At 37.8% G+C, this 22,688-nt stretch overlaps 1 protein-coding gene and 1 long non-coding RNA gene across 3 annotated transcripts; both read right to left on the minus strand.

The window, feature by feature from the left end:
• Positions 1-292: 292 nt before the first annotated feature.
• On the minus strand, positions 293-4,667 carry LOC121373244 (lymphotoxin-alpha-like). Its single transcript, XM_041499753.1, has 3 exons — positions 4,664-4,667; positions 4,123-4,233; positions 293-3,174 (listed from the first exon to the last, which is right to left on the minus strand). Exons 2-3 carry the CDS (start codon positions 4,148-4,150, stop codon positions 2,768-2,770), a joined length of 435 nt encoding a protein of 144 aa, XP_041355687.1. The 5' UTR covers positions 4,151-4,233; positions 4,664-4,667; the 3' UTR covers positions 293-2,767.
• Positions 4,668-15,113: 10,446 nt separating this feature from the next.
• On the minus strand, positions 15,114-21,570 carry LOC121373204. Of its 2 annotated transcripts, none has more exons than XR_005958037.1 (3): positions 21,516-21,570; positions 15,857-15,893; positions 15,114-15,231 (listed from the first exon to the last, which is right to left on the minus strand). It is a non-coding gene; the product is annotated as an uncharacterized LOC121373204 (long non-coding RNA). The 2 variants fall into 2 exon arrangements; XR_005958038.1 differs by lacking the exon at positions 21,516-21,570 and adding an exon at positions 21,094-21,171.
• Positions 21,571-22,688: the final 1,118 nt, after the last annotated feature.

The following is a 22,688-nucleotide window of genomic DNA, read 5'->3' on the forward strand; positions in this document are numbered from 1 at the left end:
TAGTATGAAACGCAAAACTGCTTTACACACTGTATGAATGGCGTAGCGCGTTAGCATTCCAAACATATAACCATGTCATTAATGTAAAGCTCTTTGAAATAAAAAGTGAACTCTATTTTCCAACTATTTACTATTTTTATTTAATACTCAACATTAGCTGAATCCCTATGGTGGTTCGGCTTTTTCCGTCAATAGCCGAATCAGAGAATGACAATGTTACAATCATTAATACAATTCATATTAATTTTTTGCATTAAATGTCAATACCAACTAGAAACATTTTGAATTCACTATAAACATATAACGTAAGTAATTTCAATAACTTTTAACCTGTAATAAAAATGTCTGAAGCGACCTATTTTGTATGGTATAATTTATATGTGAAGCGGTTGGTGTTTGAATATTTAACTACGAACTGTGCATGGCCGCCATTTTTTGATTACTGTCCAGTTTTACCCATTACGACGTTGAAATTACAGTTATAAAATTTTGAGTGCGTGAAAATTCCATGTGTTGATAGATGACATGGAGAAAGTGGTTTCAATGTTTCCGGAAATGGTGGAAACAGGTGTGTCACGAGTTTCTGTGTTTAATGGCCTTGTAATTGTGGAAGTGGCGACAACACAGGATGGTTTTGGCGTGTGTGTGACTTCAAGTGGTGCGACACCAGCATTCGTGAGATTTAACGTGTTTAAATTAAAATCTCCAAAAAATTGTATAGGAGCATCTGACATGTTACGATGTCTAACGCTGACACTTGGAAGTTTGACAGCAGACGATTACTGTTTGATGTCTAAAAATAGAATCTCAAGGAAATTCCTCGGGGATTCCTTTGTTGACATAATTCATAAAGTAGTTCCGGCTAAAAGGCATTTTTAGAGATTGGAATTATTATTAAATGAACGTTTATGTCTTGTATTCATAATGGGGGACGAGACAATACTAGTTAGAGTTCTATAATGTTAGGTAATTTAGATAACCGTGTTGTTAACATCGTCCAACAGATCAACCAAATTACGCTCCCTATACCAGTTAATAGTTCTAGATTGGACCGACCCTGCTTCTATCTTGACAGCCAAGTGCCTGTCAAACATTTGACAAGCAGCCCTGGTGGCCCCCTCTATGTCGGGGATAGAATATTTTGTTTGGGGGGTAATTTTGAATGCTCCATCGAAAATAAGGCCTGAAATAACTCTCACAAATTCGAGCGTGTTGATTGATTATTAGGATTACTGCTGTAGTTTGGTCCCTCTTGATTTCTAAAGGGTAAATCCTGAGTTGGGGGTCTGGGTGGGTGGGGGGGGGGGGGGGGGGGGTTGAGAAACCAAAGGGGGAAGCAGAGCGAATAGAGCTGGGGTGCAGTAGGAACTCTGGTATCCCATCCCTGATAGTGGTCTTCAGTATTTTTATCGGCCAAGATTTTCACAGCCTTGATGTGCTCCGGGCACTCCTTGGAGTGTGTGAAATGAGGGCCCCGACAGTTCGCGCAGAAGATTTCTCTCGTGCACGGACTGTCAGGGTATCTCTTGGGTTGACTAGCCCCACACTGGAAGCAGATGGGGTATCCCTGGTTGATCTGTAGCTCTTGGCAGAATGACCCCACCTCTGGCACTTTGCACATCTTATGGGTTTTTCCAAATGAGATCTGAACCTAATGTCTACCACTGCGCTAACAAAAGTCCAGGATCCTAATTCACTAAACTCTCGCAACTTTGCGATATCGCAGTGCAATGAAAAACACTTGCAAAGAGGATGCTTTGTTGTCTAGCAGAGCCTAAGAGAATTAGGCCCCAGGAAAGAAATATTTGTTTAACGAGACCCACCACTTAGCCAATAAAAAGGCCAGAAAAGACTTCAACACAGTTTAGACTATAGCTGTTCGTGTCTAATATATGACGACACTACGTCCAGATAGTTAGAGAAGACACCCGCTGTCACCACACAGGTTACTCATACAGAGTAGAAGCAATGGATTTTAATATATACTCAGTCCCGCAGGAACCGGGATGGGGGTGGGGACAGCTGTTCCTACGGGCATGGACACACTACAGACTCACATCACATATCGCTGCCTTTGATACATCAATTGTGTGGGGATTGGTTGGAATGGGAAATTACACTGCACGTCAGGCAAACGTTCTACCGCTGATTATCAGCCCTCCACAACAATGCAGAAAATTCTCCATTTAAAACAATTAAATGTCAGACTCTTTTGTGTTCGAATTGTTACACTATCGGTTATTAGAAGACCATTAACGGTGAAAACTGCAGCTACTACCAGTGTTCATTGTTGCACTGGCGGTTTAACTTCCACGGCTGGTATATCAAAGACCGTGGTATGTGCTGTCCTGTCTGGGAACAATGTACACAAAAGATCACCTTCTGCTGATGGAAACATGTTTCTTCTCTAAGACTACGAGTAAAAGATTCCAAATGACATTTGACATCCTATAAGTCAATGATAAGTCACTAGTGCGCTCTAGTGGTGTCGTTAAACAAAACAAACTCTACCTGTTATTCCTATATATTAGCCTAATAAATATTAATTATGTTAAGTACGTTAAGTATGTTATTATGTTTGATATACATTATTATGTATATTGATTATTGTCTGATGTACATCTTGTTTAGGAGAGCACTTATATAGGCTCTGTCTGTTGTGCAATCCTTTTGACTCTTTATTTTCTGAGTAATAAAATATTTCAAAATAAACAAAACAACCTTTAGATGAACAGCGAACACCAGCGGTCTCAACACACGGGAACTATCAAATCATGTAAATTCCGAAGTACGTCGACTGTGGATGTTTGACAAGTCTATCCACCGACGACGTCTTCACCATCACCATGGCCCCGGCCTCCAGATGGTAGACAGCGCCAATGTAGGATGTCGCGAAGGCGGGCTTTCCTCGTCTGATTTTACACGTCGACTGGGGGTTGGACGACAGCTGTTGGACTTTAGACCTTCGTGTCGTGGGGACGCGTTTGTACAGGTAATGACAAAGTCTGGCGAAATCGAGTTCCTTAGTCTGGTTACCGGAAAACACGACATTGCTGTAGATGAAATAGTTCCCTTCTTTCTCCACCCGAATCCCTTCCTCAACGACAGTGAGTCCGTCTTTCACAAACGATCTCTTCCCATTTGATTTCCACCGGAGAGCTGAGATATATTTATCTGGAAAAAAAACACCCAGTATTATTAAATATTAAATTATATATTTAGGAGATTTCAGGAAATTCTACATAATACGCAAAATAAATGAAGTTAAGCGTTTTATTTGATAACTTTACCGCTGTATGGAGTAGAAGATCCATGCGCATTGACCACCTTGTTGCCTGTATTTCGTTTGTTTACGTTGTACATAACTAAAGTCCGAACCAAAATGTTAACAACTACGAAACATTGCTCTCTTACCTTTATTTTTTGTTAGATTGTACCCACATTTTTTCCAGACAGAAATCTTGAAAAAAACACCATTACAATGACACAGATTCCACATACTAGATCATAACCATGACACCTATATCGACTTCGCTGAGATCGCATAGGGCAAAAATCATGTAATTTTGTGCCGGCTGCCATTTTGACTTTTTATGGAATATTCTCCAAGAGGGGTGAAAGGATATGACTTAATCTAACAACGACATAACATGTTATGATATAAAACAAAAACAAAAGCAAAAGCAAATTTTATTATTAATTTTTTTTTATAATACCACTAGAGATCATTCATTTTATATTAATTATGTCACATACTTTGGAGGCTTTCACCCCTCTTGAAGAGTATTCCATAATAATTTTTTTTTTAAATGGCAGACGGCAGAAAATTGCATGTATTTTTCCCTATGCTATCTCAGCGAAGTCGATACTGGCGACATCGTTGCAGACTTTAATTATTCCAGCTTTTTATACAGAATGTAACAAGAATGTTGTTGTGACAACAGTCTGAAAGCGACCTAGTTCATCAAGATAAACGTCTCCGGCACGATATTTATTATTGTGATGTTTATTGCTGTGCCGTAACATCCAATAAATGTCAAAATGTTAAAAAACGGACCGGAGATGTTTACCTTGGTGAACTAAAAGCGACCGAGACTACGTTGTATTTGTTTTAAATCTCACCTTTGTCATACTGCGCATCAGGGTCCATCTGCAGATGAGCAGCGGGTTTCTGTTGAGTTTTGTCTTCGTTTACAACAACAGCAACTTTCCTTACCCTCTGGAGATGGTAATCTGAAATAACATTACGAACTAAGTGCAATACGTGGTCTATAATACGTTTACAACAACAGCAACTTCCCTCACCCTCTGGAGATGGTAGTCTGAAATAATTTGAACGTAACTTAATCCGTGGTCAAAATACATTTTGTAAAATAACAACACCTAACACACTCTGTCTCTCTATTTACTCTTACCCCACCCCCACCCCCATATATGTCTATGTATGTATGTGTCTGTTTGTATGCCCGTGTATATATGTTTGTATGTCTGTGTGTATGTATGTGTATGTATGTATGTATCTCTGTGTGTATGTGTGTGTCATGTGCATGTGCATGTATGTATAGCTCTCTCTGTGTGTGTGCATGTGCGCATCTTTGAAATTGTGTGTGTGCGTGAATGTATGTGTGCGTACGTGCGTGCGCGCGAACTTGATAGAACGTACCATTTCTGATATCTATCTTTCATAATTTTGGTCCCGTTGCTGAAAAATAATGATTAAAATAAATATATAAACCGTCATCTAGTATGGGACCCCCGGTTCGAAATACATATTACACCAAACGTTTTCCTCATGACGTGGGGAAAAAACCCCCCATGAAGGTCAAAAAAACGACACCTCATCAGATTTATTACTAATGTGGTTTGTTTAAAACCTAATAACTGTGACGTTTGTTCTAATGTGTCTTTTGAATCTGTGGCAAAAACTCTTTATGATTTTGGCATAGACAAGATTAATTAAAATAACGCACAACACAACACATTTGCTAGAACCTTATAAAATGTTACTTGCAAACAACAGCAAATGCTCCCTACGTTTAACTACAACGAAATACACTGTTTTACTTTCCTAAGTATAGGTTAGAAGGCATTAAGACGTTTCTTCAGACAAAGAAGAGGCTGAGCCGTTCTTATTTCTGAAGAAACGTCTTAAAGGGACAGGACCCTAGTTTCACACCCGTGAAATTAAAATTAACACTAAGTTTAGTTAACCTACAAACCTGTAACACATTTGGATACAGTTTACAATTGAGAACCATGGAGAAAATGAGTTTGTAGCTTTGAAATGGTGAATACCATCTAAAAAAGACTAAATCCTGGGACTCCATAACTATTACATCTCCAGAAGCACGTGCTCCTACGTTTTAAAAATACAAAGGACTTTTTGTGATATTAAAAACACCCAGGATTGACCAAAAACCCTTCGATGTACGGAAATTGATAACCTAACCCATAAAATCTAAGTAAAGTATCACAAAACAAAAACGGCTATAATAGTCAAAAATATGCCTTAGTGTTTAAAAACTAGGGTAGGTCCTTTAAGCCTTCTAACCGATTTAGACGGCATTTCGTAGGTTCATTACTTGATGGGGCGGGGCAAGCGTCCATTGCGTGTTCGCGCCAATTGTTTTTGACGTCATCGTACAGCTATTGACGATGATATCTGGCGAATTAGGTCGATGATGTAATTTTGGTCACGTAACTTGTCTATAAGACGGCTTTTGGGGTGTCTTCGCGATTCACGACGATCAAAATGCTGATATCCCGATTGGTTGAATTGGATAGAAATCGAGGAAATGCCGTCTAATTTCGTAATGATTTAATTTGAAATTTCTATTATTCATGATCTAAACTGAATTTTATTGGCTAAATATTACGAACGATAATAATAATTAGAAGAAGAAGAACAATGTTAACAAGAAGAAGAATATGAACAAAAAGATGAAGAAGAGAAAACCACAGAAGAATTAAACGTGAACGGACTTCAGACTTCAGACTGTAAAAGCATTCATCACTGGGTTGTTTTTTTGTTTGGTTTTTTAAAACAGCCGAGTCGCATGATTCCTTTTAATGATGTAAGAAGTTTGTAAGATAATTGTCCATATGGATTGTCGAATTACAGACTTACTACTAGTATGTATTACTACACAATTCACTTCCGGGTGAGAATTCATTCATCACGGTCCATTATAGTTCCTAAATATGACATATGTTGTGGTTCACATATTCATTTCTAGTAATTGAACAACAATTTAAAAAAAATGTTTTTTTCAATGGTAAGCCTTCAGGCTGGATTTTGCCCATGTTATTTTGTAACATTTTGCATTGACCTTTTGGGACATGGGTGTATAGCGGAACAGACAGCAGTTGTGAATGGGTTCCAGAACGACCTGTTCGTACCGGTATTACAGCCAGATGCGGCCATATAGAAAAACACTGACGGAAATGTTCTCAAGTTTGGAGTGAAAATAAATGCTTACACGTGCACACTACTAAAACATTTAAACGAATAGATAACGTATAATATAATTTGTGTAATCAGTCTATGATAGCATACGCCTACCTTTAACATATACTACGAACACGTTCCCCGTCGTCATGGTAACAACAATAGAAAGAACCATTGAGGGTTTGGTTGGTTGCAGTGACGTCACAGCACGACTCTCCTGGTATACACGTGGACAGTCTTGTGTGACAGATCTACCGAGTTACTGAAGATGGTAGAGTGCGGTTTCGTTGTACAGCTGTGATGTTTTATACACACACAGGGACACACAGCATCACAATTTGTAACCATCAGGAAAATAGGCCACGACGGACCTAATTGGGAAACATTCTGCGTGTTTGGGCACACAACTGTCAAGAGAATAATTTAGATCCCTGCTAGAGAACCACTCTGTAAAAGATTATTTAAAAACCAGTAAGATAAGTAAGTAAACTAAGTAAGGAAAATAAGTAAGTCGATAAGTAAGTATATAAGTATGTCGATACGTAAGTATGTATGTAAGAAATTAAGTAAGGTCCATGCTTTTGTCAAGCGGATTTACAACATTCTAAAAAGGGTAATTTAGTTTACCAAAGGCAAATGGAGCCATATCTCAAAAGAGGGGCAAGGGAATGTAGACCAACAAGGTTACATAAAAAGGTATCACTGATGAAAAAATTAAAAATAAAATAACAAGCAGCAAGTAGCCATGTACATGCACATAATATATAATTTTTTTTATTTTTTTTGTAGTTTTGATCATAAGAAAGTGAAAAGAAATCGCAAAGCTTTCTTTTGAAAACCAAAAGTGCAAAAGTAGTTGTGTACATTGTCGTTTTTGGAACTGCGGACAATTTCGTCCTGGTGTGATAAAAAAACTTACGGAAATTAGCGAGTTGAATCATTTTTAAATTAATATGACGGAAATTTGGCACCATGTTTTATAATTCTTGAATAAGTTAACCGTCTTTACTTTTTTTTTTGGAATTTTCACAACTGGGACGAAAACATACTTAACATATTTATTTCTCTCGTCGGTCTAATCACTGAAGTCCAGTCCCTATTGGGGGTTACAATTTTTACGGGTCACGGATATTTGCGGCACGTGGTCCTGGCAAGAAACTGCTCTTGTCCGGACCTTTTTAATTCTGGGTACTGATTTTAAGAAACTCGTTGTCGGATTTCGGTGTAACCCGCGCTCTAGCTTGGGCAATATGTTTCAGAGTGGAGATAGTATACCTCGGATGTCCTACATGAGGGAAAAGCCACTCCGGGGAACAGGTAAAATCACGGGTAGTTGTCTCCCCTTATTACATATGTATAGGATATTGAACAAACTTCCATTTCGATAAATCATGTTTATATCCAGAGGAAAACATATTTTTACATGCCACGAGCTTTAGCGAGTGGACAATTAAAATTATTTCACCTTTTCGTATCAGGTTTATGTCTCTCGTGAAGTAATTTGTTCATTGAAAATTATTTCACGAGGGACATAAACATGATATGGAATGGTAGCGAGTTTAATATCTATTTATTACCCATAATCGATCTAATTTACATATCACTCGACTCATTTTGTTGACGTTCTCTGTGTAGATTGCAGTGCGTCATCGATCGCAGTCACGGGAAGTGTTACGTCACACTTGTGTTCAGTGCGGAGCTAGTATCAATTACTTTAATTATGTACCAAGATATTTTTGACCATATGGGTAATAATTTATCATCATTCCTGTGTTTCAAGAATACAGTCTCCGTTATAGATAGATTCTGCTTCAATGCTAATGGACTTCACTAGACCATAATATGATTTGGTTTCAACAGTGTCATCAAGAGTTATCTCCATTAACACAGCCCTATTGGTATCAGGGTAGTAAATCATAATACACTGTCCACCATACTAACATACATGCAAAACAGTGGAGAACAAGAATTGTCCTAGCTGGATCAATTTAATTAAAATTAGCCCCACTGGTCTACCAGTAGATCTAACAGCATTGCGTGGACTCCCATGTCCAGGTGACATTTCATCTATAAATAATAATTTAAATATCGACCAATCACATTTCGCCTTTTATAGCGTTATTCGGGGGCATACAAATTCTAAAAATATCGGGCGAGACTATTTATGCAATAGGCGAACTCGTTGGTCTATTTCAACATTGAGAAAACAGGGGGGAAAGTGCAGTAATAAACTCTGGATTGTATACTAGTATAAACTGATTTTATGGCTATACCATTGCGTTTTTTTTAATTTATTATTTTTTTGTTTTATCTTGAAACGAATTTTATATAAAATTTATATTGAAATTAGTTTCCGGCATACTTCGTAATTCACCGGAATCATTTCGTATACCCTCGGAATAATCCAGAATGTTTTCAAATTCTTTTCAAATCACTGACATGATTTTGCAAATAAGGTTTTGATTGGTCTTTTGTATTTAATAATATGGCAGCCAGGTGTGAGTGGGGCGTTCTTGATGATTCGGGTAGCGATCACCTTCCTATTAAAATTACTTATACTAATGTTAAAAAGAAAATAGAAATGGAATATGAATAAAGCTGACTGGCCCAAGTTTAGACACGTGTGGTTTGTTGGATAAGCAGATTAAGGATTAAGATGTAAATAAGTTTTATGATAATTTAGTTAAAGCTATAATTGATATAGCAGACAAAACAATTCCAGTTTTTAGTAAAAGTAATAAACGTTCTTCCGTACCCTGGTGGAACGAAGAACTTACTAAACTCAAAATTAATAGAAATAAATGTAGGAAAATTTAAAAAAAGAATAGGACTTTAGAAAAAGAAAAAAAAAATTAAAGATAGTAAATATAAGCTTAAGCTAAATATTATAAAAATAAGAAACGCCTCATGGCATCAGATCTGTAGTTCGCTAAACCGTGATTCTAATATTAAGGAGGTATGGTCTAAGATTAAGGGGATTCAGGGGAGGCCATTTAAAAATAATAATATTTTAAAAAAATAGTAAAATCTATCTTAATGATCAACAAAAGGCTAATGCCTTGGGAGCAGTTTTTAAAAAAAATTCGCCAATTACTAATTATTCTATAAATTTTCAGACAAGGAAAATAAAAATGGAAAAAAACAGTCCGGTCCCCCAGGAAATCAATAACCCGGATCCTGATAGACCATATAATGCACCCTTTAAACTCCAGGAATTGCTCAGGGCTTTTGGTAACCGTATAAGCTCAGCTCCAGGGCCAGATAGGTTTAGTTATTTATTCTTTAAAAATATGCCTACCAAAACTCTTGAGTTGTTCCTGGAACTTTTTAATTTGGTTTGGTAACCCAACCAGGGTTTCTGCCAGAGGGTAAAATGGGGGTGGGGGTGGGGTCTTACCATTTCCAAAGCTAAAACTAATAGTATAGTTTTTCAAAAACGTGGAAATTTTAAATCAGCAGGTAATTTGGAATTAAAATTTAAAGATGTGGTAAATAAGCAGGTGCAATCTGTCAGGTTCCTAGGTGTAATCTTTGACCATGCCCTTAGTTTTGGCGAACACATAACTGAGGTGTCCGACAATTGTGTCTTTTTTAAAAAATCTATTAAGAATATTGTCTGGCACGTCATGGGGCGCAGATAGAAAAACTCTGCTTATGATCTTCGAAGCCTTCATTGTGTCTAGACTCCAATATGGAGCGCTGGCCTTTGGATGTGCTTCCGCAACTCACCTTAAAAAGCTTGATGGAGTGTATGGTAGGGCCCTCAAGATAATTATTGGGGGTGCTATTTGCGATCCATATGACAGCATAATGGTTGAGCTTGGAGTTTTGCCTTTAACTCTTACAAGAATCAGACAGGGATTCAGATATTTAATTAAAGTCAGGAATCTCGTGCCATAAAGTTAATACTGTCAGGGATAAGGGCATATCCATCATTTCTTATTTAAATAAATTCGCTACTGATTTTGGTGTTGTTAGTCTAACCATGAGCGCGGCCAATGGTAAGTTGAAGATGCCATGGCGACTTGAACCCCCAGTGGTGAAGTTCCACATTCGTTGTAACCTATTGAACCCACCTGCTGAGCACAAAAAGGTAATAGACAGTAATCGATATTTGAGTTTTGTACTTTGCCAACTGCTGTTCGGTTGATCGTTTTAAACTTTAATAGCCTAATTTGTTGTGTGGCTGCTATGTACTTATTTAACAATATTAACTATAAATGATATTATTATAATAAATGTTGGGTTGTTGCATAACTGGCATCGTGGAATATCTATTTTACTCACCATATTTAACTTGTTTACTGGTATTGATGGTCATTTTTGACAAGTTGTCTACACAGGTAGCCATTTTGTCTGGGAAAGTGGGTTTTCCCCAGTTTTATTTTCCTCCCTCGTCCGTCGCTCGAGTAAAGCCTACCGCACACGAGAGCTATCAGCTGAGCAAACAGTCTCAAGTAACCTTTTGCTCAGCTGTTAGCTCTCGTCTGCGGTAGGCTTAACGCGCCTGGCGGGTTTAATCGACGGCTTTTAATTGGACCGGTTTTTAATATTTTTAATAATTGTATATAAATTGGTTAATAAATTATTGACTATATCTTTTGATTATAATTTTGTTTTATCGCGTTTATATGTGTGTTGTATGAATGTTGGGTGAATGTGTCAGCTTCAGGTAAGTAGAGAGGGGGGGGGGGGGGGGGGGGGGGGGGTATTACCTGGCAGTAATGTACTCCCCGCTCACCGGCTATACCATTTAGTGTACATAACGGTATAATTTCTATTGGTGTTATTGTTTTTAAAAACCATGTATACATGTTTACAAGCGTGCTCGTTTTTTAAATGTTTCATATTTTTTAATCATTTATTTTTATCCATTTATATAATAAAAATAATAATTTAATGGGTCGGTGCGCTGCACCCATGCCGTCTGGAGAGCCCTGACAGTCTTCTCTTGCCTCGTGCCCTCCCTGCGGTTTTTAAATATTAAAGAGTGACAGCGTCTGTTGAATGACATAACGTTATTGTTCCCGTAGGTGACAGCGAGGCTCCTCGATTCCAAGTGATCAACCAGAGTGCGTTTTCACACCATCGGCCGGCCAGACGCCAAACTTTCCTGAACCTTTCCTCCTTTCAACTACTAAATGAATACTACTATGCCACTCTCCCAGTGGCCTGTCACTCTACTAATGGCAGCGACGCTAGACTCAATTCTTTTATGAGGGGCACCATGAGTGGAGGGCACTGCGGTTTGACCGACCGGGGTTGTTTTGGGTGGGGTATACCACCGGAAATTAGGGGTAGGGCGCCTAGGCGTAGCGGTTTCGGCCGTAGGGAGAGTTAGGTATGTCCGGGGGGGGGGGGGGGGGGGGCGGCTGGCCACACCAAGGTTACTAATATGAGTGCTGCCCCTCTTATAAATTACCACTAAGTTATTCCTGTGACTGGAACCCTAACCTTTCCTACCAACCACATTTTCCCCAACCAGTAGAGGGCTTAAGGTTAAATAATTATATTGAATCTAATTAGACAGCCCAATCAAAAAAGCGCCTAAATTTATAAATGTATTAATAAAAGTAGACAGAGTTCTAAATATTAGGATTGCACACAAATTATTAATGTCCCTTGTTTTAGTTTTGGCATTTAAAGTTCAAAATTGTTCTATATTTCTGTCCCGGACCAGATCACTGGCTATCCAGAGATCGGACCCGGGACAGACACGCTCGAAACTCTGGTGGTATATGAGCATGTAAATAAATATTGGTAATGGTAATGGTCGAATGAAAGGTCCACTGGACATGATCTCCAATGGGCTGCTGTTAGATCCACATGTAATAGTGGAGCTAATTTTAATTAGATTGTGGATAAATCACATGCATATTAATAATAACCAGTTCATATTTTGTACTTCAAAGGTATCTGAACTACATGTAGGTTTAGATTTTTTTTATTTCGACTTATTTTCGCGCTTATATCCAATTAAGTTTCAAGCACGCTGTCCTGGGCACACACCTCAGCTATCTGGACTGTCTATCCAGGACAGTGAGTTAGTTGTTAGTTGGTTAGTGAGAGAGAAGAGGATGTAGTGGCCTTACACCTACCCATTGAACTCTTAAGAACTCGCTCTGGGTTGGAGCCGGTACCGAGCTGCTAACCCTGTGCCTACCAACCTGTAGTCCGATGGCTTAACCACTGCGTCACCGAAGCCGGTGAAAGGAAACAAATGAAATGACGGATAAATGGGATTCCTAAAAACAACCCACTTTAGGTACATTTTACACCAATATGAATACTCGTAAAGAAACACTGAAAACATGAACCAGGGATTCCTAAAAACAGCCCACTTTAGGTACATTTTACACCAATATGAATACTCGTAAAGAAACACTGAAAACATGAACCAGGGATCCCTAAAAAGAGCCCACTTTAGGTACATTATACACCAATATGAATACTCGTAAAGAAACACTGAAAACATGAACCAGGGATCCCTAAAAAGAGCCCACTTTAGGTACATTATACACCAATATGAATACTCGTAAAGAAACACTGAAAACATGAACCAGGGATCCCTAAAAACAGCCCACTTTAGGTACATTATACACAAATATGAATACTCGTAAAGAAACACTGAAAACATGAACCAGGGATTCCTAAAAACAGCCCACTTTAGGTACATTATACACCAATATGAATACTCGTAAAGAAACACTGAAAACATGAACCAGGGATTCCTAAAAACAGCCCACTTTAGGTACATTTTACACCAATATGAATACTCGTAAAGAAACACTGAAAACATGAACCAGGGATTCCTAAAAACAGCCCACTTTAGGTACATTATACACCAATATGAATACTCGTAAAGAAACACTGAAAACATGAACCAGGGATTCCTAAAAACAACCCACTTTAGGTACATTTTACACCAATATGAATACTCGTAAAGAAACACTGAAAACATGAACCAGGGATTCCTAAAAACAGCCCACTTTAGGTACATTTTACACCAATATGAATACTCGTAAAGAAACACTGAAAACATGAACCAAAGTAATAAACGTTTTATCTCACCTTTTTCGTCGTCCTACCAGAAAAACAAAGGTAAAAAAAATCAAGTGAATTGTCCAGAAAAAATCACTTCTTCTCAGAAATTGAAACAAACTGGACTAATATATGTATACGTCGGCACTACACAGCACGGTTCTGCACAGGACGGTTTGTGGCAAGCTATAGGCCATGTGACGTATATGGGTCATAGCAGTCAACGCTACATCATGTAGTACATGTGCCCCCACTTGTGAGCCTTTTTTGTATCACATTAATGTTGCCAAAATCTGATATGGGAGCTTGTAGCTCGTTGCTTGTTGTTTAGGCAGAGTTTATGGACCAAATCTAAGTATATAGAATACTAGACCTCCCTGTGTAGGAACGTCCTGTACAGAGCCGTCACTACTACCGGTATATATATTTTTGTAATGCTCACACACGCACACGTTATATGTATATTATCCAAAATATACATATATTTTCTTTGTTATAACGGACTCCCTCCTCATATCTCAGTACACGTGCAGACAATGGCCCTTGAATGCTTAGGTGCGCCGATACACCGGACAGCACTGTATATATTTAGGGGATTTCAGGAAATTCTATATAATACGCAAAATAAATGAAGTGAAGCGTTTTATTTGATAACTTTACCGCTGTACGGAGTAGTAGATCCATGCGCACTGACCACCTTGTTACCTGTATTTCGTTTGTTTACGTTGTACATGACTAAAGTCCGAACCAAAATGTTAACAACTATGAAAAATTGCTCTCCTACCTTTATGTTTTTGTTAGATTTTACCAACATTTTGTCCAGACAGAAATCTTAAAAAAAAACCCCGTGACAATGACACAGATTCCACATACTAGAACATAACATATCACCTATATCGAGTTCGCTGAGATCGCATAGGGCAAAAAACATGTAATTTTGTGCCGGCTGCCATTTTGATTTTTTATGGAATATTCTCCAAGAGGGGTGAAAGGATATGACTTATCTAACAACGTCATAACATGTTATGATATAAAAGCAAACGTGATGACGTCATATTAATTTTATTATTATTATTATTATTATTTTTTTTTTAATAATACCACTAGACATCATTCATTTTATATTAATTATGTCAGATACTTTGGAGGCTTTCACCCCTCTTGAAAAGTATTCCATTAAAATAAAAAATGGCAGACTGCAGAAAACTGCATGTATTTTGCCCTATGCTATCTCAGCGAAGTCGACACTGGCGACATCGTTACAGTCTCATATGTGGAATCTGTGTCACTGTAATGGGTTTTTTTACATCTTGTGTCTGGAGAAAATTTGGGGGAAATGTAACGGTCATTAAAGGTAGGAGAGTAATTTATTGTAGTTGTTAATAATTTGGTTCGGACTTTAATTATTGCAGCTTTTTATACAGAATGTAACAAGAATGTTGTTGTGACAACAGTCTGAAAGCAACATAGTTCATCAAGATAAACGTCTCCGGCACGATATTATTACTGTGATGTTTATTGCTGTGCCGTAACATCCAATATATGTCAAAATGTTAAAAAACGGACCGGAGATGTTTACCTTGGTGAACTAAAAGCGACCGAGACTACGTTGTATTTGTTTTAAATCTCACCTTTGTCATACTGCGCATCAGGGTCCATCTGCAGATGAGCAGCGGGTTTCTGTTGAGTTTTGTCTTCGTTTACAACAACAGCAACTTTCCTTACCCTCTGGAGATGGTCATCTGAAATAACATTACGAACTAAGTGTAATACGTGGTCTATAATACGTTTACAACAGCAGCAACTTTCCTCACCCTCAGGAGATGGTCATCTGAAATAACATTACGAACTAAGTGTAATACGTGGTCTATAATACGTTTACAGCAGCAGCAACTTTCCTCACCCTCTGGAGATGGTAGTCTGAAATAACATTACGAACTAAGTGTAATACGTGGTCTATAATACGTTTACAGCAGCAGCAACTTTCCTCACCCTCTGGAGATGGTTGTCTGAAATAACATGAACGTAAGGGTAATGCGTGGTCAAAATCCATTTTGTAAAATAACAACACGTAACACACTCCGTCTCTCTATTTACTCTCCCCACCCCCATATATGTCTATGTGTGTCTGTGTGTTTGTGTCTGTTTGTATGTCTGTGTATATATGTTTGTATGTCTGTGTGTATGTGTCTGTGTGTGTATGTATGTATGTATGTATGTATCTCTGTGTGTATGTGTGTCCTGTGCATGTGTATGTATGTATAGCTCTCTGTGTTTGCGTGTGCGTGTGCGCATCTTTGAAATTGTGTGTGTGCGTGAATGTATATGTATGCGTGCGTGCGTGCGCGCGAACTTGATAGAACGTACCATTTCTGATATCTCTTTCATAATTTTGATCCAGTTGCTGAAAAATAATAATTAAAAATAAATATATAACCGTCATCTAGTATAGGAAGTTCGAAATACGTATTGCACAAACGTTTTCTCATGACGTGGAAAAAGAAAGGAATGTACCTCATCAGATTTATTACGAACTGTGGTTTGTTAAAACCGTATAACTGTGACGTTTGTTCTAATGTGTCTTTTGAATCTGCAGCAAAAACTCTTTATGATTTTGGCATAGACAAGATTAAATAACGTACAACACATTTGCTAGAAACCTTATAAAAATGTACTTGCAAAACAGCAAATGATCCCTACGTTTAACAAATAAATACACTGTTTTACTTTCCTAAGTATAGGTTAGAAGACATTAAGACGTTTCTTCAGAACAAAGAAGAGGCTGAGCCGTTCTTATTTCTGAAGAAACGTCTTAAAGGGACAGATCCTAGTTTCAACCCGTGAAAATTAACACTAAGTTTAGTTAATCTACAAACCTGTAACACATTTGGATAAAGTTACAATTGAGAGAAACATGACTTTGTAACTTTGAAATGGTGAAATACCATCTAAAAATAGACTAAATCTCGACTCCATAACTGTTACATCTCAGAAGCACGTGCGTTTTTAAAAATACGAGAAAGGATTTTTGTGATATTAAAAACACCAGGATGACCAAAAACACTTCGAATGTACGGAAATTGATAACCTAAACCATAAAATCTAAGTAAAGTATCACAAACGGCTATAATAGTCAAAAATATGCCTTAGTGTTTAAAAACTAGGGTATGTCCCTGTAAGCCTTCTAACCGATTTAGATGGCATTTCGTAGGTTCATTACTTGATATGGGCGGGGCAAGCGTCATTGCGTGTTCGCGCCAATTGTTTTGACGTCATTCATACAGCTCTTGACGATGATGTCTGGCGAATTAGGTCGAAGTAATTTTGGTCACGTAACATGTAATTAAGACGGCTTTTTGGGGTGTCTTCGCGATTAAGACGATCAAAATGCTGATATCCGATTGGTTGAATTGGATAGAAATCGAGGAAATGCAGTCTAATTTCGTAATGATTTAATTTGAAATTTCTATTATTCATAATCTAAACTGAATTTTATTGGCTAAATATTAACAACGATAATAATAATTAGAAGAAAAAGAGCAATGTTAACAAGAAGAAGAATATGAACAAAAAGATGAAGAAGAGAAAACCACAGAACAATTAAACGTGCACGGACCGACGACTTCAGACTGTAAAAGCATCATCATTGTTGTTGTTGTTGTGGGTTTTTTTTTTTTTTGGGGGGGGGGGGGGGGGGGGGTATTTTTTAAACAACAGCCGAGTCGCATGATTCCTTTTAATGATGTAAGAAGTTTGTAAGATAATTGTCCATATGGATTGTCGGATTACAGATTTTAACATGCATCTAGTGAGTAACATTTATTGTTGTAAATGTAAACTGAATATATAATTTTCATTTATGTTTGATTCCTAATAAAACTATTACAGGTTGTGAGTTGTGTTTACACGGCATAGTAACTTGCAGCGATCTTTACGTTACTACAGAACATATAACTACAATATATAAATATTATTATTATATGTGTGTATGTATATATATATATATATATATATATATATATATATATATATATATATATATATATATATATGTGTGTGTGTGTGTGTGTGTGTGTGTGTGTGTGTGTGTGTGTGTGAGTGTGTGTTACTACACAATTCACTTCCGGGTGAGAGTTCATTCATCACGGTCCATTATAGTTCCTAAATATGACATATGTTGTGGTTCACATATTCATTTCTAGTAATTGGACAACAATTTAAAAAAAAAAAAAAATCAATGGTAAGCCTTCAGGCTGGATTTTGCCCATGTTATTTTGTAATATTTTGCATTGACCTGTTGGGACATGGGTGTATAGCGGAAGAGACAGCAGTTGTGAATGGGTTCCAGAACGACCTGTTCGGACCGGTATTACAGCCAGATGCGGCCATATAGCAAAACACAGACGGAAATGTTCTCAACTTTGGAGTGAAAATAAATGCTTATACGTGCACACTACTAAAACATTTAAACGAATAGATAACGTATAATATAATTTGTAATCAGTCTATGATAGCATATGCCTGCCTTTAACATAATACTACGAACACGTTCCCCGTAGTCATGGTAACAACAATACAAAGAACCATTAACGGTTTTGTTGGTTGCAGTGACGTCACAGCACGTCTCTCCTGGTATACACGTGGCCTTGTGACATATCTCCGAGTTACTGAAGATGGTAGAGTGCGGTTTCGTGTACAGCTGTGATGTTTTATACACCACGACAGAGAACAGCATCACATTTGTAACCATCAGGAAAATGGCCACATACTGACTAATTGGAAACATTCTACGTGTTGGGCAAAACTGTCACGAGAAGAATTTAGCTCCCTGCTACAGAACCACTCTGTAAAAGATTATTTAAAAACCAGTAAGATAAGTAAGTAAAAAAGTAAGTAAACAAGTAAGTAAAATAAGTAAGTAGATAAGTAAGTAAATAAGTAAGTCGATACGTAAGTATGTAAGTAAGTAAGTAAGGTCCATGTTTTTGTCAAGCGGATTTACAACATTCTATAAAGGTTAATTTTAGTTTACCAAAGGCAAATGAGCCACGTTCTCAAATGTGGGCAAGAACTAACACAAGTTACATAAAAAGGTATCACTGATTAAAAAAATTAAATAAAATAAGCAAGCACAAGTGCATGCACATAATATATAATATTATTTTTATTTTAGTTTTTGCTCATACTGAAAGTGAAAAGAAAATCTGCAAAGATTTATTTTGAAAACAAAAGTGCAAAGTAGTTTGTGTACATTGTAGTTCTGGAACTGCGGACAATTTCTTCCTGATAAAAACTTACGGAAATTAGCAATGTTGAATCATTTTAAATTAATATGACGGAAATTTGGCCCCATTTTATAATTCTTGAAGTTAACCGTCTTTACTTCTTTTTTTTGAATTTTCACAACTGGGACGAAACATACTTAAAATATTTATTCTCTCGTCGGATTAATCACTGAGGTCAGTCCCTATTTTGGGAGGTTACAATTTTTTACGGGTCCCGGCAAGATATTTGCGGGTTCTGTGTACTGATTTAAAAAAAAAATTGTCAGGATTTATGTGTTAACCTCGCTCTAGCTCAGGCAATATGTTTCAGAGTGGAGATAGTATAATGGCTGACGTCCTACAGGAGGGAAAAGCCACTTCGGGGAACAGGTAAAATCTGTAGTTGTCTCCCCTTATTACATACGTATAGGATATGGAACAAGCTTCCATTTCGTATCATGTTTATATCCAGAGTAAAATAATTTTTAATTGCCACGAGCTTTAGCGAGTGACAATGAAAATTATTTCACCATTTCGTATCATGTTTATGTCTCTCGTGAAGTAATTTTCAATTGAAAGTTATTTCACGAGGGACATACACATGATATGGAATGGTAGCGAGTTTAATATCCTATTTATTACCCATAATCGATCTTAATTTATATCACTCGACTCATTTGGTTGACTTTCCTGTAAGATTGCAATGCGCCAATCAATGACGTCACGAAATGTTATTCCCACTTGGTGTTCTAGTGGGACGTATCATTTTGATATGTACCAAGATAGTTTTGACCATATGGGTAACAATTTATGATCATTCCTGTGCTTCAAGAATACTGCCTCCGGTATAGATAGATTCTGCTTCAATGCTAATGGACTTCACTACACCATAATATGATTGGTTTCAACAGTGTCGTCAAGAGTTATCTTTCTTTACAAGCCCTATTGGTATCAAGGTAGTAAATCATAACAGTGGAGAACAAGAATGATTTTGCAAATAAGGTTTTGACATGGATTCAGATATTTAACTAAAGTAAGGAATCTCGTGCCTGACTCTCCAATTAATAAACTAACACCTCATAAAGTTAATACTGTCAGTTATAAGGGCATATCCATCATTTCTTATTTAAATAAATTCACCACTGATTTTGGTGTTGTTGGTCTAACCATGAGCACGGCCAATGGTAAGTTGAAGATGCCATGGCCACTTGAACCCCCAGTGGTGAAGCTCCACATCCGCAATGAAATTTTGAAATTTGACAACCCATTATTTAAGAAAATAATTTTTCAACCCGTGGTGAAGAACTTTTATCCGGATAGTATTCATGTGTTTACTGATGGGGCAAAAGACCCCACTAGTGGCAAAGCGGGTATGACATTTATTATTCAAAATTTAAAAAAGGTAACTAAACCGATAGTCATTAGGGCCAGGCTTACAGATAATGTTTCAGTATATACTTGTGAACTTTTAGCCATACTCTATGCGTTGATGTGGATAGAGAATTATAATAAAAATAAAGGCCCTGGTGGATTTGTCGTTTTCACTGACAGTCTAAGTGCTTTGCAGGCGATTATGGGCTGTGGCGGTGTACGACCGGAAATTGTAAACAAAATTTATAATAGTTATAATAATATTATCACCAGTGGAACCACAGTAGTGTTAGAGTGGGTGCCGGCTCATGTCGGATTACCCGGCAATGAGTTGGCTGACGTTAACGCCAAAAATAGTCTGCGTGACGTTAATACTGGCATTAGTGAGGCATATAACTATAGTGAGGTTAACTCAGTATTAGAACCACGCCTTGGAGGTTTATGGCAAACCTAGTGGGACCACCATACCAGGGCGTGGCATGCACATATCAAGCCAAAGACATCAGGGCCTGAACCAGTTTCTTTTAATATTAGAGCTACAAAAATTATTTCAAGATTAAGAATGGATGTATGTTTTGGTTTAAATAATAATAAATTTAAAATTAGAATTGTTTAGTGTGTAACAAAATTGAAGATGTTAAACATTTCTTATTCGAGTGCACTAAACAAATTCAAAATAGACTGAAACTAGAAAAATTATTTAATAAAAATAATTTAGTGTTCAACAGTTGTAACCTATTGAACACACCTGCTGAACACAAAAAAGTAATAGACAGGCTTCTGATTGCCTTTGTGCTTGAATCAAAAATCGATATTTGAGTTTTGTACTTTGCCAACTCAACTGCTGTTCGGTTGATCGTTTTAAACTTTTATAATTTGTTGTGTGGCTGCTAGGTACTTATTTAACAATATTAACTATAAATGTTATTATTATAATAACTGGCATCGTGGAATATCTATTTTACTCACCATATTTAACTTGTTTACTGGTATTGATGGTCATTTTTGACAAGTTGTCTACACAGGTAGCCATTTTGTCTGGGAAAGTGGGTTTTCCCCAGTTTTATTTTCCTCCCTCGTCCATCGCTCGAGTAAAGCCTACCGCACATGAGAGCTATCAGCTGAGCAAAAAGTCTCAAGTAACCTTTTGCTTAGCCCGAGTACTCTGACTGTAAGAGAGCTAGACGGACATTTGGACATAAACACGCTCTCATTACAGTCAGAGACCAACCTATGTCTTTTTTTGGCAATTCCTGACTACCAAACGGTAGGCAACGAGTCCCGCTCTAATACCACAACAATCCTATGTTTGACGTCAAATACCTTTACATCAATCATTTTCGAGTTAAGTGATACAAAAAAATCCACATATTAATCACTAATACACTTACTACAGAAAGAACCCGACAGCACCCACATTCAGCTACGCTTCGTGACACTCCGTCGCAACAATTGCAAAGCTGGGCGATCTATTTCGAGACGTAGACCACGTGATCGCGCACTGGGGGATTCCGCCTTGTGCAGCAGTTACAGGGGCCGTCTCATATCAAGCGAAGTTACAACATGGAAGAGTTGGCTAATGCCGTTTTGGATGAATTTGGATTTCATTACGTCATTAAACCAAAACAATTACACATTATTGATTCCATTTTGAATTTGAAGGATACATTTGGGGTGTTATCGACAGGATACGGCAAAAGTATGTGCTACGTACTGCCTCCTCTTATGAGACGACCCCTGTAACTGCTGCACAAGGCGGAATCGCCCAGTCTCGAAATAGATCGCCGAGCTTTGTAATTGTTGCGACGGAGTGTCACGAAGCGTAGCTGAATGTGGGTGCTGTCGGGGGGACAAGATCGCTGAAGCTCCCGCAGAGCTTAATGATAAATGTTCGGAGTTAGCCGAAATTTCAGACAACTCCAGTGATGTCGTTATTATGGAGCTGCAAGAAGATCCCCCAGAAGAATCCCCCAGAAGAAATAAAATTAATTCTCCCGTTCCAACCTCTGAGTCTGTCATACACGGCGGGGTAAGCGCCCAACTAGATACTTCAACAACTAAAGCCAGTGGGTCACCAAGGTCTCCCTCACCACCACCAACACCAGTCAAGACCAGACGAAAGAAGAAATATCTACCCCCCACCCCTTACCAGGAGGGAGCCAGGGAGAGACGTGTTAGACCTTTGGTGACCCCCAAGACAGATGAAGAAGTTGGTGAGTATACCATTCCTACTTCCAACCGCTACAAGCTGTTGGAAGATGATATTTATGAAAAATGTCTAGGCAAAGATACCTGTAAGAAAAGTAAAATAGTCAATAAAGCCCCCAGTAACCCAAGTGAAATCGGTCCGCTTTTTGGCAGTGTCCTTTGACCAGCGTCTCACCTTTACGGAGCATATAGCCAATAAAGTTGGCACCTGCAAATACTATATTAATTTTATTAAAAATATTGTCAGCCGTCCCATGGGGCAATGATAGGAAAACTTTGTTCATGATTTTTGAGGCATTCATAGTCTCAAGACTTCAGTATGGTGCGCAGGCCTTTGGTTGTGCCAGTGACACCCA

The sequence above is a fragment of the Gigantopelta aegis genome, chromosome 5 (assembly GCF_016097555.1).
Source record: "Gigantopelta aegis isolate Gae_Host chromosome 5, Gae_host_genome, whole genome shotgun sequence".
Taxonomy (NCBI): Eukaryota; Metazoa; Mollusca; class Gastropoda; order Neomphalida; family Peltospiridae; genus Gigantopelta; species Gigantopelta aegis.